The sequence below is a fragment of the Seriola dumerili genome, unplaced genomic scaffold (genome assembly GCF_002260705.1).
Source record: "Seriola dumerili isolate Sdu_G_001 unplaced genomic scaffold, Sdu_1.0 BDQW01000017.1, whole genome shotgun sequence".
Classification (NCBI taxonomy): Eukaryota; Metazoa; Chordata; class Actinopteri; order Carangiformes; family Carangidae; genus Seriola; species Seriola dumerili.
In genome coordinates this window covers 1,108,541-1,126,572 of record NW_019174272.1, presented here as the reverse complement: position 1 = coordinate 1,126,572, position 18,032 = coordinate 1,108,541, and the positions used below count along the sequence as shown (strand labels likewise).

General features: G+C 42.9%; 3 protein-coding genes across 3 annotated transcripts in view; 1 reads left to right on the top strand and 2 right to left on the bottom strand.

Annotated features, from left to right (window-relative positions):
* vcp (valosin containing protein) overlaps positions 1-1,164 on the bottom strand; it is an 8,944-nt gene extending 7,780 nt beyond the window's left edge. Inside the window, exon 1 of the mRNA XM_022758871.1 lies at positions 1,031-1,164. Within this exon, the coding sequence (XP_022614592.1) occupies positions 1,031-1,047 (17 nt within the window). The 5' untranslated portion in view covers positions 1,048-1,164. The remainder of the gene's footprint in view (positions 1-1,030) is intronic.
* Positions 1,165-1,553: 389 nt separating this feature from the next.
* Positions 1,554-7,850, bottom strand: fancg (Fanconi anemia complementation group G). Its single transcript, XM_022757000.1, has 14 exons — positions 7,739-7,850; positions 6,731-6,830; positions 6,489-6,614; positions 6,193-6,365; positions 5,635-5,788; positions 5,026-5,156; positions 4,771-4,917; positions 4,348-4,508; positions 4,131-4,197; positions 3,657-3,973; positions 3,526-3,566; positions 3,242-3,415; positions 2,625-2,739; positions 1,554-1,985 (listed from the first exon to the last, which is right to left on the bottom strand). The coding sequence occupies exons 1-14, from the start codon at positions 7,805-7,807 to the stop codon at positions 1,892-1,894; spliced, it is 1,869 nt and encodes a 622-aa protein (XP_022612721.1). The 5' UTR covers positions 7,808-7,850; the 3' UTR covers positions 1,554-1,891.
* A 2,902-nt stretch (positions 7,851-10,752) lies between these two features.
* nefh (neurofilament heavy) lies at positions 10,753-15,339 on the top strand. Its single transcript, XM_022753822.1, has 5 exons — positions 10,753-11,503; positions 12,839-13,038; positions 13,159-13,283; positions 13,392-13,917; positions 13,972-15,339. The coding sequence occupies exons 1-5, from the start codon at positions 10,753-10,755 to the stop codon at positions 14,713-14,715; spliced, it is 2,346 nt and encodes a 781-aa protein (XP_022609543.1). The 3' UTR covers positions 14,716-15,339.
* Positions 15,340-18,032: the final 2,693 nt, after the last annotated feature.

The following is an 18,032-nucleotide window of genomic DNA, read 5'->3' as shown; positions in this document are numbered from 1 at the left end:
ACAATCAAACCTAAAATCAAGACACTGTCAAAAAGGAACGATTACGTTACGGTTCAAAAAGCCACGCATTTCTAGAAAACTCCTGGACCGGTTTTGTAGTTTCTCTTTTTCATGTGTTAGCATGCTAATGGTAGCCTTTTAGCTAACTGACTGGCGAGCAAGCGAGTGCAGATGACACAGCAAAAGAATTAGAAAAAAAAAAAAAAAAAAAAAAAAAACTTTGTTAGCTAGCTAGGTTGTCCCTAAAAAAAAAAAAACAAACGTTAAAACCCTACTGTGAGTTTAACTGCTTTAGCTGTCTATGTAACCATTGGCTACATATTAATCAAATGTGTTTTTTCACCGTTTAGCTAACAGGGCGATAGAGCCAAGTAAATTGTCGATCATTTAAAATGAATAGCCAGCCCCGTTAGCCTGCTAGCTTTGATACACTGTAGAGTGGCTATAGACAGCTCGCCATGGGGTAAGCCATCTGAATAACTAGCGTTTTCTTTCGTAAAAGCGTTAGCCTATTACCTAGGTATGTGCCATTTGCCGAGTACATTTGTATGTGTTCCGTCCAAGTTGACGCCTAATTTCGAGATAGGCTATTAGCCGGTGGATAGGCCAACTTGTCGGTGTGACGGTGGATGGCTTTGGCCTTGACACTGTTGCTAAGCTAACGTTAGCATTCAAACACGACAGCAATGACTGCGCTTTGTCAAGTCGCTGTCACACAACCGGCTAGCTCAGTACCGTTAACTGGCCAACGATAACACTCTAACAACTGTCAACAATTCACCGGGATACTATCCAGCTGTCAGTTGATTTGCATTTATTAGGTTATTCAACCATCGGACAAAAGTGCGGAGGCTGAAGTAACTGACCCCATTAGCTCTCCTGCTAGCAAACTCGTTAATGTATTAGCAATCGAGCTAACTTTAATAAACTAACGTATTCTGAGCTGACGTTAGCCATTTAAAGGGCATTTGCCGCTAGCCATTGTTCCGAAAAACGCATTTTAATAGGACTCAAATATATTTCTACTTACTCCCCTCCCGAGGCCATGGTCGTCCACCTGGATTACTATCAATAAATAAAGAAATTCTAGCTAAATGTTCAAGAGGCTTAACCGGTTCTTGTTTCTCAACGTTCTCTGTGATTTCACACGAAAGACCAGCAGTTTCCGTGCTTTTCTTTACAGTTATACCATGAGCTGGACGCGTCCTGCATTCTGATTGGCTGGAGACTGTCTGACAAATTCGACAACCAATGAAGGAGTCTGGAACCCGTCGTCACCGAGAGTATTGTGGAACTTAAGCCAATTACAAAAGAGTGGGATAGTCCTATTTTCATCAACTTTTCTCTTATTGGTCTGTCATCATCTTCTGTCATCCAATTAACGTTTACCGCGTTGATATTGAAGAATCGCGAAAACATTAAATCGGTCTTTTACTTCTGATAATAACAGATCATGTGTGCAAGGAACTGTGCAAATTACCCAGAGTTTTATTGATAGGAGAAATTCATAAAAAGGAGCAACAACATAGTTTATGGTGTATCTTCTTGAAAAATATTTTTATTTTATATTGAAAACCACTTTCAGTTATGAAAATAACAGTCTTGATTACTCTTGCCTGCCCAACATACAGTGATGCATGGTACAATTTCCCCCCAACAAATCAGTTTCAGCTTTACAGTATGTATGGTTATCTTGCATTATTTCATTCATAAACCACCACCTGTGTCCATTCTCAGCCTCAAACCCTCTAAGTCCTTACAATATGCTTTATTTTACTGTCCGAGTAGATACATGTTTGTAGTGCGTATGGGTTTCAGTTCAAAGACCAGAGAAAGTGGATCCTGTTCAGTAAGGGATAGGCCATTCTTCTTTTGTTCCTCTTCAGGTTGACTAGGTAGGACCAAGTTCCTGTATTCTGCGCTTCAGCTTCGTGGAGTCCAGCGAAGGGCCAGACTGGGGTTCCTGTAGGTACAAAGGAAGACCCCTGCAATGCAAGAGGCAAGCAGACAGTCAGAAGAGTAACATCACAGCACAGTAAACGTGCCTTGCTTAAAGAAACATGAGACTACTGAGAGCTTAAATTTTATTATCTTAGAAAAATGTCCTGTTCATACCCATTACATTTTATATGTGTTAATTACAGACATTGAGATTGTGTCTAGATCCAACTGAGACAGACTGCAGTTCATATGTGGCACCAGAATGCAATTCAAATGCATTTCGAGTGACCAACATTTTTGCTGTAATTTAAACACAGAGAAAATAGTTGACAGCAGCTTTAAAAACCTTGTGTGAAATCTTTAGAATAGGTAAACCAAAAGTTTTTGTGTGATTTGTCATGCTATATGCACACTAATCTGAGTACACCATATTTTAGTGTGGTTGGGGATGCATCTGTCTCCGACCCTGCACGGTCACGACTTCCTGATCACCTCTGCGTGTGGCCTGTATAATCAAAACCCACTCCCCCAGTGGGTTTTAGGCACATTCACATACGTATTTAGAGCTGCACAAATGTAACCAGGTCAGCTGAGATGCATTATACACTTTCTGTATTAACATACTACCAACATAAGCCACAAACTTAGTGAAGACAGTGAATATAAGAATGACAGTGTCTTACTCCACTGAGGACTGTCTGGTGAAGCTCCAGGTCTTTTCCCAACAAGCTGCTGCCTCCTGTCTCCTGCCAAGCCTCCACAGCACTTCACCACACCACAGTCCTGCACCCACACACTCTGAGACAGCACATACAACATGATGACGTGTTCTAAGAAAGGACCACACAAACCTAGTACAGATTCACTACAGTCCTATGATGCATTCATGTCAATGCCAAGAGGGTTCTTAGCTCATAGATGAAGAGAAAGGTAGGAGCTGTGTCTGAAAACCTTGAGGACAAAATGTGAACATCATAGTAACAGTTTATGTTTTACATTTTTGTAACCAGCTGCTCATCATTAAAGAAAAAATGTGATTTGAAGAAAATTAGCTTCACTTTCAATCACACAACCACAACCACTGACACACAACCACTGTTCAAATCCACAGACATTTATTTCTAATTTGATGTCAGTGTTAATACCCATGTATAGGCCTAAAGTGTCTGCCTATGACTGACCTTAAGTTGCCTCTCTGTAACCAAGTTACTGCAACGACTGCAATAATCCTGTGTCAAAAATTAGTTTGAGCTTGTTCTGCTGCATACACGATTAATATAAATCTGTGTTATAAATATACCTGGGAATGCCTGTAGACTGAGCAGGAGGTCTCGCAGTGCCTCTCTCAGTCGGTCTGTCTGGGTGAAGCTGATACCCCTACCAGCTAATGAAAGACCCTTCAGCCTTTGGAGGGTACACAGATCTGTCTCCTGCTTGACAACCATGTCTGCACTGGGGATCTGTGGTTGGAAACCTGAAATTGAACATCAACAGGATATGATGCATAAAATAACAGTAGCTTGAGGTTGTGAGAAGAACAGAGATTTCTCTCCAAAGCCTCAAATATGTCAGGAAAGTACTCACCTTTCTTTTTATAGCAGACCTTCACGAGCAGGTTGATACACCTATAATGCAGAATACAATCTTACAGTATGTGTTGGTGTGCTAACATGATCATTTTATGACAGAAAAAAAGACAGCTCCATCTCACAGACCTAGTGTAGTGAGTCACGGCTTTTTTCCAGTCCATCAGGTGAGTGTGACAGTGACCCTGCAGGAGGAAAGCAGCCCCTGTCCAGAGTAACATCGCCACCTTATCTTCACCCTCTGCTCTCACTTCCTTGGTCTCAGCCTGACTCCTGTCCTCTGGATCCTCCAACACCAGCTTCTCTGGCAGTAGCTCTAATGTTGTGCTGATGACTTCATTGCACAGCGCCATGCAATCTGCAGGCCGCCGGGCCATGAGCAAGGCAGCACCAGTCTCCAGGTAAAGCTGGGGCAACCTGGGGAGGGGAGTGGCCTCACCATGGACCTGAGACAGAGACATACAGGAAACAGACGTTACCCAACATCTTAGTAGTATTCTTCCCTGGGGAAAACACAGTCCAATTTCTCACAGTATACAAAAAAATACATCCACAGCTCAGTGTTAAATTATCTTGCATGTCTGTCAGTGTTTTAACTCTCACTCCATGTTGATCTTCTGAGTGAAGAGCAGCCAGCAGGTCCAGATAATGTTCCACACCCTCTGACACCCTGCAGAAATAGCAACCACACCCATTTAACAACTACAGTCTGCGCTATGAGTCCACTATTCTCATCTCCAGCTACATTTTCTGGATTTGAGTATGGTCAGGTGCCACCAAGAAGAGACGGAGACTCAGAGCTCCATACTGGTAAACTCACCTTCCATGGAGCACACACTTCAGAGCCAGATTGTGAAGGACAGAGGGGGCAGAGGGAACTGAGAGCAGGTCGCGCAGTGATTGGCTGCAGAGCAGTAAGGACGGGGAGAGGAGATGGGCACCGGCCACAGTAGGAACTGTAGCAGAGAGCAACATCAAAGTCTGTGGAACAAGAGAGGTTTCATGTTTCAATATGCACGCCTACACTTAAGTCAATATGTGTCAGTGTCCAAAATTAACTCTTTCACTCACCTATTGAGCTATTCAACCACAAAATATACATACATGCACTGTTTTTAACAATAAAAATAATTTATCTATAGCTACAAGACAAATGTTTAGGATAATTTTAGAAATAAATGGCACTCTTTTTTCCCTCATTCACTCTATCTATGTATATCGACTAAATATGTGTGTCACTCACTGAGTGCAGCAAGCGAAGAGCTTGTATCTCAGCCTGTGTGTTGCCCAGCTGTCTGTAGATGAGCATGCTCTGGTACAGAGCACACACACAGCAGGAGTCAGTTTCCAGTGCCTTCCTGTAACACTGCAGTGCCATTTGGGGGCGGCTCTGGTGACAAATGCAAACACATACACTTTATGCCTGCAAATGTTCAAACCTGTTAGGCCCATGCATGATGCATGCTAATTTGTTTGTATGAGTAGTCTGAATGTGTACCATGTGGGCGAGGCAGGAGCCTGAGAGGAGGTGTACATATGCTACTAGAGCTCTGGGTGCCGGCAGGGAGGAAGCTGACTGCAGATCAGACAGCGCTTCTGAACACTGACCTTCACTCAACCTTTCAACACCTTAATGAAACACACAGAGCACAGCAAAACACACGATTAATTACTGAGTACCAGAAACAAAAGGAGTCCATTAATGTATCACTGGCATATATCTTTGGGTTCAGTTTAAATCATTTTTCTTTTAAGAAATCCTCCCAGTCTATGGGTTCAGGAGCTTGTGAACTTCTCCCCAGTGCTGGCTCCGGGCGCCTGAACCTACAATTTACTCAACTCTCACAGTCAGCATTATAACACAAAGAACAACACAGTGAACTCAGATAATATTTTTCTTCTACTACTGCTAAGTTTGTCTGCCCCTGCAATTTTATTTGTGCAAGAAAAAGCAAATTGATTATACCAAGATAAACATGTATTTAGAAAGCACAGGGCAGAACTCAAAACATTAACTCTAGGCTTAAGCTTCATACAATATTTTAGTGCGAACACAACAAACTGGTCCTTCAATCTGCATTAACAAAAAAACATGAATGTTGCTGACCTTGGGCAATGGAAGTGCAGATCTGCAATAATTCAACAAGCTTTCTTGGGTCCGTCACCAGTAGAGGAACGTCAGAGGACTTCCCCCATGTCTCATTCCTCCTGTCATCCCCAACTCCACCACACAGTGTCTCCAACAGAGAGCACAGCTCCTCCTGCATCACAGGGAAATAATATACTATAGTTTTACAGAACAGTTTTATATTTTAACCACAGTAACAAGAAAGATAAGAAGGAAGGAGACAACAAGGTATGAACACCAACATGTTGATGCTGAGCAAATAAACTTTTATTTACACATACATACTGTATAGCACGTATTCATATCAACACCACATAACCTTCTCATTGATTACATCACACACTATGGTGGTGTTCAATTTGAAGGTAAACTGAGACGTATCACTTTAGGAGGACTTAGTAAAGTGGTTTGGTCCACACCAGAAGCTAAATGACAACCATTTTGTTAGCTTAAACAAACTGGACTGAATGCGTAGATGCAATACAGTTCATTTAAACCACACCAAACACCGAACACAGCTTATAAACAGGATCTTACCTTAAATTCTTGTATAGTTTTCAGCTGACAGGTGGCCAACCATATTGCCCACTGCAGACAGAGAAGGTACAGTACACAGGAATTCAGAGCTGTGTTTGCCACTGATTTGAGAACCGTTCTCCAAAACACAGGAGTTTCTGAAGTGACAGAGTCGTTTCCTGTGATCTGTAGAGCTGCAGGGAACAAGAGCAGCTTCAGGAATCCTTTGAACTAACATGAAACTGGGTGTATGGCATTAGTTCCTATGTCATATACAGCTATGATTTTTGTCATTATTTCACAGAATAGGCCTCTACCTCTCTGTAGGGCTTGTGTGAGGAGCAGCTCGGCTTCTGTGAACTGAGACTGAGCAGTAGCGCACACACAGGTATTGTATACCACTGACAGCTCCAAATGAGTGTGATCTGCAAGAGGAGGAACACCTGCAGGCAAGGGACACGGGGAAGGGAAAGGAGTGAGATAGAAGATGCATAATGGTATGAGTGGAGCTCTCCACCTTGACAAATTAGGTCTTTGTATTATGACGAAGATGTAGCACCTTGGATTTTCCTTAAAAGTCTGTAAAACTCAGAGGAACTCCATCTCAGGTGGGACTGGTTCTGATCTCGGCTGAAGGTGACTCCTCCTCCTTCCTGCTGCTGAAAGTGAAGTGAAAGCAAACTGATAACATGAACAGGATGTAACACAGTGTTTGCTACATTTAGGCAGTGATCAGTGGTGGGAAGTAACCAAGTACATTTACTCAAGTACTGCACTTTACTCAAGCACTTAAGTCCAATTCAGATGTACCTGAACTTTACATTTTCATTTTATGCTACTTCACATTGCTAATACTACACTATTATTTCAAGGTGGATGGTACTTTTTACTTCACAACATTGATTAGATATAGTTTTAAGTTACTTATCAAAAATATTTTACATACAAAACATAATTATTTATCTCTTATTATCTAATTAATATCTGCTGCATATATAATTTACACAACCCAGTTTATATAATAGTGAAAAGGCTCCACCTTGACCAGCTACAATAAAAATATAGAACAATAAAATGCTTCTTAATATGTTATAATATAATATAATATAATATAATAATATAATGTAATTATGAAGAGAAGCCATTCTGCACAATGACTACTTTTACTTTCAGAGGTCAAACGTCTGTGCTTTTAGTTAAGTAAAACTTTGATGACTTTTTCTGCTAATAGAGTGTTTTATAATGTTGTATTGCTAATGTAAGTAACGTCAAAAGATATGACTTCATCCACGTCTGGTCATAAAACAACATTATTTACCGTCCAGCTAAAACAAAACAAAACAAATACAACAGTGGAAAACAGTCTGTTTATGTGAGACGCTCTGCAGTATGTTGATAGATACCAAAGGTATAGCGTTAAAGTTAGCTAAGATTACATTAATGCCTTCTTAAACTATTGTAAATTACCCTTAAGTATTAACAATTTCATACATTACATTATTTTGCAGTGTTACAGAATTTAAGCATCAATCTCTGAACAGACGAGACGTTAAACAGCTGAACGTACCTTCCATTTGTTTACCAACTCGTTGTTTTCCTGGACCCATTTATTTACTAAAGAGGTTGGTCGATACATTTTATCGCCGTTTTATGAAAAATACGATGCTGTTTTGTTTGAACTTTCCCTCGTCTGAGACAGCAGAGGTGACACAGGAAGGAAACGCTCGTAAGTTTACTGCAGTGAGGATGTGCTGCCCCCTGTGGACACATCTGGAAACAACAGCGACACACTGCTAAGTCTCCACCGGGTGGCGCCGTGACAAAGCCAGGCTCAGTTTTGTTCTGGAAACTTCAATCATTAAATTTCTTACAGCCACCAAACTGAAAGCTAATGCTGTTTGTCTTTTGATATTAACTTAACAACACTCAAAATAAAAACTCAGACACGATCACAACTTCACAACCTTAATGTATTTAGTTTCACTCTGAGTCGTGGCTGTCCACTCCTTTAAAAAAAATCACAGTGGCCAAACTGGCAAGCTACCACAATCACATGCCTACATATGAATACACATGCACATGCACATGTGCACGCACATATACAGGTCTAAAGCAAGTAAACGCAAGCCCAGGCCTTAATTATATTACAGCTGAGTCATCCTTGAGACTGCCAGGACAGCCATTTTTCTAGTTGTCCCTCACAAGGTGACTCCCTCTTTTCTCACCCAGTTCCATTCCTTTCCTTCCCCCATGTCTCTCTGTCATCAACCCGTCCATGTATCATCTTGTTCCCTGTTGTCTGCAGCCTCCATTGTCTGCCTGTATCAAAGCCTCCCTGCTCCTCTTTTCTTTCATTGTCTCAAGTCACCAAAAGCTCTAAATATACCACCATGGGGAAGGAACAAGGGAAGGTCCTGATATCCACTGCTCCACAGCGTACACTCACACAATTGCAGCAGATTAGGCATGCACACACACATAGTGCACACAAGAGCTATCTTCCATTCCAGTTCTCTACAGCCCCCTGAGACAGGTTTCACTGTTTTCTGACATTTTCCTCTGCATCGATCCTGCTATTTTCCATCTCTATCTCTGTCTCACTCAGCCTCTGCCTCTCCATCCATCCTTTCAAGGACAAGGTCGCTACATGGCAAGAGCCTCCCACCTCTTTTCCCTCTCAATGTCATTTACATGGCAAGACTTCAAACCTCCATTAAAAGGGCCATATTAAACATTTTGCTGCACTGAATCCACCCATGGCAGCACTGAAGGGCAGGCTGCATTTTAAGAAGCTAACGACAGCCTAAATTTGGCTGTTCCATAGACTGTTGCCATTTTGCAGATGACCTTCCATCATCTGGAGGATTTAACAAACACTCGACTGGGTTTCTTAACACTATCTTTGACCAATACTCGCTCACTGTCATCACTGCAGTAACTGCTAATAAACCCCAGATGTGGCTTGTATATGACATTTCATCCGCAGATACATTCTCTACTGAAAGCTTGTGCCTTCTCTGTTAGATTTCAGCTCTTAACGGCTGCTTCAAATAACAAGGTATCGCCTATACATACAGAACATGAGATCCTCAGAATATCACAGCTGAATTCTGCCGACTCTGCTCCATTATTTTCATCTATAAAACATGAAGCCAGTGGAGGGAGGGGATGTGACACATGTTATTTCTATCCTGAATGCCCCTAACTCTCCCCTCCCTCAATCAAAAGATGTGAATGTGGTGCAAAACACACTTTGCGTTTCACAAACAGCACCAACACATTCCAACATTTTAAAACATTTGTGACTAATGGGTTTCACCTTTGAAAGTAAGTGAGATTAGTTGTAAGATGTTAAGGAAATTAAACAGAAATGACACCGTTGCTGGAGGACAGGTTAAGGGCTTGTGTGCCACACAGTCCCCTGGGTGTCACTGGCTTGGCAACACACATGTTCACAGGAATGAAAAATGGCTGACACAGAGAAATGATTTGTCTATTCTTCAACATAAACTTCAGGGGAGAGGCAGATACACAGCTCGCCCTGCTTCTTTATGGCATGCGGAGCAAACTCGTTCACCCTGAGTTTGAGTAATCAATAGGTGCTGTACGTGCTCTTCAGAGCTGGTCCTCCTCTCAGAGTAGACATCCCCTCAGATCAGCAGACACAGCTTGGTGTGTTTCTGTGTGTATGCTGTATCATCGTAGCTCAGTGAACAGACACCCTGATGTGCATGCACCATGGAGTTGCTGTTTTATGCTGCTGTTGTTTTTTTGGCTTTTATGTCAGTGCTGTCACATGTCATATGCCTGGTCTGCCACCACATCTGCACATCTGGAGATTAACTATTCTAAAAAATAAAATAAAAAAAGAGGCAGAAACTGAGAGATGAAAAGTCATATTTGAAGTAAAAGGGCGGAAACAAACCTTTTTTGTGTTTGTGGTAACAGAGGGAGAGAGAGTGAGAGAGAGCGAGAGAGAGAGACTGTCAATGGCCCAGCAGTTGAGTTGAGTCCCAGGAGGGTGGCGTGGATCTGCAAACTCACACTGCAGCAGTGAAGCTACAGAGAGCATCAGCAGAACACACTGCAAACCCACACAATCAGTTCACATACTTATTAATATGTGCATTATTAATATGTCTTCAAATTTTTAAAAACCTTGAAAAATAAAATGTATAATTGATGAGAGCTGTTTATAAAGAGCCATCGTAATTAATTAACTGTGTTGGCTTAACATAGCTCAAATCATTTAACACAAAGACTAGCCAATATTCCCCCCAGATGTTTTAGGTACATAAGATAAAAATTGAAAAGTGTTGCCTGACAAACATTTTACATGCTATAAAACCAATACTACTCTTTAGGGTTGGTTGTTGCCTCAATAAACCTCATTAACATCTTCAGTAAAAATTCAATTCATCAACAAGGTGATACATTGACTTTATTCCTGCGCATGCTGAAGAAAAGATATCTCTTTAAATGGATTGTGTCCTGGTGCTGACTAGTGAGTTTTCCCTCCCTCCTATATAAACCCTGCGCTGCCCCTCCTGCTGCAGTCAGTTCTCCTGTGGACCCGCCAACATGAGTTTCACGGTAGAGCACCACCTCTATGGCCCGACTTCGTACCGCAAGGCTCGGCCTGCCTCCGTGTCCTCCAGCGGCTTTCACTCCCAGCGCCGCCGCCTCACTTACAGCCAGCCGTCCTCAGCTGACAGCCTGGACACCTTCAACGGCGACATGACACGGAGGAGCGAGAAAGAGATCCTGCAGGCTCTGAACGACCGGTTCGCCGGCTACATCGACAAGGTGCGAAACCTCGAGATGCACAACCGCAACCTGGAGGCAGAAGCGGCAGCTCTGCGACAGAGCCAAGCCGGACGCGCATCAGTTGGAGAGCACTACGAGCGGGAGCTGGGTGACCTGAGGGGTCTCCTGCAGCAGCTGACCGGGGAGAAGGCCCGCGCAGCTCTGGAGCACGAGCACCTGGAGGAGGACATCCAGCACATGCGGGGAAGGCTCGAGGATGAAGCGCGGAACCGGGAAGAGTTGGAGGCTGCCGCTCGCGCCATGAAGAAGTACGTAGAGGAATGCCGGCTGGCGCGACTGGAGCTGGACAAGAAGCTCCGTGCCATGGAGGAAGAGGCCGTTTTTCTGAAGAAGAACCACGAGGAAGAAGTGGCGGAGCTCCTCGCTCAGATTCAGGGCGCAGAGGTGAGCTTCGACATGCGAGACACGCTCAAGGCGGACGTCACCAGCGCACTGCGAGAGATCCGCGCACAGCTGGATAGTCACGCATCCAAGAGCGCGAACCACGCAGAGGAATGGTTCAAAGGTGAGTTTTGTGAAAAGGTAAAGTATTAAACAAATCTTTAAAGATTTAACATCACAGACAAACGTTGTCAGTGCGCAGCGTAGTGCACATTCTCTGTCCATGGTGCTGAATTCTAAAGTCACATCCCTCGGATTTACATTGTTAGGTGAGGAAGTTTACTTAAGGTAAATGAGCAGTGACTGGCAATATCTTGCTTGAGGACATATCACGGTTGCAAGCATAACTTTTTTATTGTGTACTTTTATTATTTTTGCAGATTAACACACCCTGATCCTGGTTGTATAAGTAATGTCATTTTGTAGTTTTTGTAGAAGTTTAATTATAGACGTATGAAGACAATCAAGACAGACCATCTAAGTAGGAAATGCGAAACGATCAGGGTTGAAATAATGTGACCCCTAGTTTAAATGCTGCGTTTTTCTGTGGCTGCATCGCTGCCGCAGAATGATCGTTTTTACTTAAGCCAAGCACTGCAGGAGTGAGATGGCACACAGAGAGGAAGGAGACTGTGATTCATTTGCACTCTCACTTGGGCAAAACAGTGGGTGTGTTCTTGTTTGCACCCCATGTGCATTGCTGTGTGTGTCTCTGCTTGTTGTGTTGATGGATCTTAACTCTGAACCTCTACAAATTGAATAGCCTCAAGGTCACTGTGCTTCATCACTGGGCTCATGCTTTTTAACAGTCATCTTCTCTGCTGTCGTGACTGGATTTTACCAAGGACGTAGAAGTAACCTGCATTTTTTATAGAGTGGTTGAAGAAAGGCACTTACAGTTACTGAGATGATCTGCTTGAGCAGATGCAAGATCATATGCACCACTGTGCTGCTGATCCGTGTGATACTGCAAAAATTGAGAACTTCAAAGGCCAAAAATGATTTAAACAGCAGTTCAGGGGCATGTGCTCTATACATTGACCCTTGTGGTACATTTACATGCTGACAGCCAGTAATGACCTTCCCTGTGTGGTGTCCAGCTGACTGCAGCAGTGAGGCTCATTCACGCTTGGACGAGGGAGCGAGCTGAGTCAGACTACTGACTGACAGATGGACTCTGTCAAGGTCACTCAGCCTCCCAGCAGTGACTGCTCTCTTAGGCTGTCAGTACAGAAGACAGGTCAAATGTCTTAGGACAACAACAAAAAAAGGCCAGTGTATGCCTATGGCCTGAATAAGAACACTGAATTTCTCTTTGCTTCAGTATATGCAGGCCACTTCAAACTGTTTTGGGACTTGTGCCAGCTGATGGTGGTGTGACACAGCAAAATGTCTTACATTACCTAGGTGATTTCTTAATGTTATACATTTATCATCTTTTTGCCTGCAATTCCTGTAGTCCGCATGGAGCGTCTGTCTGACGCCGCTAGGTCTAACCAGGATGCCATTCGTGGAACCCAGGAAGAGATTTCAGAGTACCGCCGTCAGCTCCAGACCCGCACCATTGAGCTGGAGACTCTCCGAGGAACCAAGGAGTCACTGGAGAGGCAGCGTATGGAGAGCGAAGACAGACACCACGATGACCTCAACTCACTACAGGCACAAACATCTCACTTATCTCTCATGAAAAAATACCAGAAGCGCACATTAATTGCATACATCTTTTCGTACCATTAGCGTGATATATGACCTGTAAGGCTGTGTGTTTTTACTTTGCAGGAGACCATCAATCAGCTGGATAATGAACTGAAAACCACCAAATGGGAAATGGCCAGCCAGCTGAAAGACTACCAGGACCTGCTGAATGTGAAGATGGCTCTAGATATTGAGATAGCAGCTTACAGGTTGGTCAGGGTTGAAAACCACATATAATTAAAATAGATTTCTTTGGCTTCTGGATGTCAAAAGTTATTGATAGTTTCACTGACTGTGTATTTTTGTCTTTAAAACAGGAAGTTACTGGAGGGAGAGGAGAATCGCTTTGTGTCAGGAGGAGGTCCTTACTCCTACCTGGAAAGCAGATTCTCTACCCACCTGAAAGTGAAAGGAGAGGAGATCTCAGATACAGTCATTGTGGAGGAGCAGACAGATGAGACCCAGGTGACAGAAGTGACAGAGGAGGCAGATGAGGAGGAAAAGAAAGAGGAAGAGGAGGAAGCAGGAGAGGAAGAAGAGGAAGGTGAGAAGGAAGAGGAAGGTGAGGAAACCAAAGAAGAGGAAGGAGAAGGTGAGGTGGAAGAAGATAAGGAGGATGAAAAAGAGGGAGAGGAAGAGAAAGAGGAGGAAAAGGGAGAGGAGGAAAAGGAGGAGGAAGCTGAGGAGAAGGGAGAGGAAGAAGAGGCAGGTGAGGAAGAAGAGAAGTCCAAATCTCCAGAAAAGGCTGCATCCCCTCCTTCAAAATCTCCTCTGCCTAAATCTCCTACTGTCAAATCACCAGAATCTAAATCTCCACAGAAATCACCTGAACCTAAATCACCAGCAGCCAAATCACCTCCTAAGTCACCTGCAGTGAAATCCCCCGCAGGAGATGAGTCAAAGTCACCTGCAGTGAAATCCCCTGCAGGAGATGAGTCAAAGTCACCTGCACCAAAGTCACCTGTGACAAAATCCCCTCCCAGCAAATCCCCTGAATCTAAATCTCCTCCCAAGACCCCTGAACCAAAGTCTCCAGAGAAAGAGAAGGCCGAGCCCGTTGCAGCCAAAGAAACCCCTAAAGAGGAGAAGAAAGAGGAGAAGCCTCAGCCCGTCAAGGAGGAAAAGAAGGAGAAGGAACAGCCTGTGAAGGAGGAGAAGAAGGAGGAGCCCAAGGAGAAAGAACCTGAGAGCAAAGCAGAGAAGGCAGATAAACCTGATACAAAGAAAGACAGCAAAGCAGATGAAGCACCAAAGAAGGATGACGCTTCAAAACCTGCTGCTCCCAGCAAGCCTGCAGAGGACAAACCTGCCCCCAAGTCTGAGGCTAAAGAGAGCGCTCCCCCAGCTAAGGAGGAGAAGCCCTCTGCTCCTAAATCAGAGAAGGCCGAGCCTGAGCCAAAGCCTGCCCCTAAAGCAGAGCCTGAGAAAACAGAGAGCAAGAAGGAGGAGAAGAAGCCAGAGGAGAAGCCCGCACCTAAAGCTGAGCCTGAAAAAGCAGAGAGCAAGACCGAGGTGAAGAAGCCAGAGGAGAAAAAGGAGGCCAGTAAAGATGAGGTGAAGGAAGGAGGGAAAGCTGAGAAAATAGAGAAATCTTCTGGCACCGAGTCAAAGGAGAGCAAGGAGGAGAAGGCCAAGAAGTAAGCCTGAAAAGCTCTGTTCAAGGGCTAAAGAGGCAGAGATGCCAAAGAACTGTGAGGGAGAGAAGGGAGAGCAGGGCAGAGAGGCTGGAACTACCCAGCAGCCCAGATATGCACCGTAGTGTCCAAAACAAAGCAGGTAATGGTATGTAAGCAATAGTGATTTCTGTAGCAAATAACCCCCTGCTCCCTAAGTATGGCCATTACACACCCCTGACGCTTCTGATGTACGACTGTAGTGAATGCAGAATGCTCTAAACTCTTTATCTGAATGTGACAACTGCCCTTAATAAATAACAAGTGCATTTAAACTGAATCCCGCTGACGGGGACCGCAGGGGCCTGCTGTACCTACACAAGCCTTCAAGGGTAGTGATGTCAAAACAATGTCAAGCTAAAGATTGTGACAGATATTGAATATAAAAATGTATATTTAAGGAGATACAAATGTCTATATTATATTTACAGATACATCAGTATGAAAGACTTGAACTTTGCTTGTTGTGCACCTTAATGCAGCTTCTCCTGACAGGTGAACTGCAGCGTCTCACTTCTGGTCTGCAATGCTAGGACAATGATGACTGTGCTATGTATAAACTGCTGAGAATATGCAATATGAAACAGTAAATAAAGAATGAAAAATCAAACACAAGAGGCTTTTTGTGGTGGTTTCTTAATCTGTTTACACTTCAAAAAAAAGAAAAAAAAAATCTAAATCTATAGCATACTGACCTTAAGTGAAGATTTATAAAAGAGAGGTGTCAATAGATACACAATGCGTGAGGCCGAAAGGTAAATGCTGTGAGTAACTGCACTGCATTGCGGCTAAGGAGGGGGGGAGCTGTACCCACCCCTCACGTCCACAGAGCACGTTCATGTATAAATCAGGAGCAGTGCTGCTTGACTGCATAGAAAAAACTCATTTTTCCCTTATTTCCCAGCTCGGCCTCACCGCAAATAGGAAAGCTCGCACACTACAGCTGTCCCATTTCTAATCCTGATGCAGTCGTGGTCAAAATTATTGGCAGCCCTGAACTTCAAGCACATAATTCAGAATATCTTCAGAAATAAATGCAAATGAACCCGTCTTGGTAAATCAGTATATTTTAATAAAATGTCTAAGGTTACTGAAAAAAAAGGGGGAAAAAGTCTTGTGTAATAGTGAAATGATGCAAACACAAAATGTACCCAGGACACAATTATTGGCAGCCTTTTGATGAATTTGAATTAGCTCCTGAAATAAAATAAAGAAACAAGACTCGCCTGTGCTTAATTAAAGTGTTAACATGACTGGGATTAACTAATGAATGATGGTTTTACTGCATAAAAAAATTGGCTGATTGTTTGCGCTTTCTTTTTTCACAATGGTGAAGATAAGAGAGCTGTCTGAGAGCATCGGAAAAAACATAATTCCAAGGCAAACGATCCATGAAATCCCTGTTTCAACAGTTTGTAACATTATCATGAAGTGTCACAGTCATTAAAACTGTTAGGATGCTTCCACCATGTGGCACTATGAAGAAACTTAATGAGAGAAGTCTGAACACTGATGCGGATTGTGGAAAAAAAAAAAACGCCACACAAGACATCTAAAGATCTTCAGGTTGACCTGGAGCAATCTGGAGTGATGGCTTCAGCCCATACTACACGCCAAACACTAAACCGCTCCATTGGCGAAGGCCAAGGAGGACACCACCATTAAACTGAAAGGCACAAAAGGGAAAGACTAATGTTTGCAAAAAATTTCATACATAAGCCACAGTCTTTCTGGGAGACTGTTCTATGGACAGATGAAACCAAATCAGAGCTCTGTGGGAAATCAGTTCAGTTATAGGTGACGAAATGAAGCCCATGAGGAAAAGAACATCCTGCCTACAGTGAATCATGATAGAGGCTCTATCATGCTGTGGAACTGCTGTGTTGTCTCTGGTATTGCAAACACTGAATGTATCCAAGGAAAGATGAAAGATGAAGATTGCCAAGGCATTTTAGAGCAAATTGTGTTACTCAGTGTCAGAAAACTAGCTCTGAGGTGAAGGTCTTGGACCTTTCAACAGGACAACGACCCAAAACTCATATTCAGCAGCATAAAAAAGAATGATTGAAAAGTTTTAAACTGGCCAGCAATAAGTCCTGACCTAAATCCCATTGAAAGCCTTTGGAGAGAGCTGACATCTGCTGTTGCAAAAAGGACTCCTGAAAACTTAAGCGCATAACAATGGAAGAATGGCAGAAACTACCAGAGGACAAGTGTAAGAGAGCTTCTGGATGGCTACTAGAAATGTTTAGTGGCTCTCATTGTTGCCATAGGTTCTGCAACCAAATACCAGTGATGGGTGCCAAAAAGTGTGTGCAGGGTACATTTTGTGTTTGTATTATTTCACTATTAGGCAATGAGATTATTTTTTCTTTTATTCAGTAACCCTGGACATTCAGGTTATAATAAATTGGTTCATCTGCATTTATCCCTGAAGATATTCTGTGTACCAATATTTTTTGACCATGACCATGCATCTCCCACATTTATCTCGATATTGTTAATTCATAAATATTGAATTCATCAGTTGTGTAATACATTCAGTCACGCAAAGGCTTAATATAAATACATAACAGGCCTTCGCTTTCGAAACTATACAAAATTAATGTAGAAATACAAATCCTGCCCGTCATATTAGGTCATGACTCACGGTAAAATTTGAGCTATTCATAGATTTCTACAATCTTTCACAGAAAAGGTGTAGCTAAATTTTTAATAGGATTTACTAATGACTGCTGCTGCTGGTGACAAAACCCATTCATCATACCAACCTATGTCTATTAAAAAGCAGCTAACCATTACAAAGCTGCTGCAGCCTCTTTTTTGATACAATACTGGCACTGCACACACTTTGGCTGACATTGGGAGGACTTCTTAAACTATGGATTAGTTTGCATCCTTCTGGATTTGTGCTCTAATGTGCAAGAAAATAGGAGAGTGATACTTTTGCCATAATCACCATGGAACTGGCATCAATATCCTAAATGACAACCTGTTTTACTACCTTTACTGCCACCAGGATGATAAATGATAGGTCAAAGGCTCAAGTATCATTTTCCAGACATGAGTCTCTGTGGGAATGACTCAGCTCGCGCCAGCACTGAACCACGATGGCATAATAATCAGCTAGTGCAGACGCCTATAAATAGAGCAGCAGAGAGAAGTGAAGGTAGAGAGGAAGGAAGAGAGATAAAAGAGGAAAATTTGGAGTGCACAACAAAGCCTAGATACAACAGAGCCATAAAAAGACCAGATTCACACCCATTCAAGAAAATAACAGTGTTC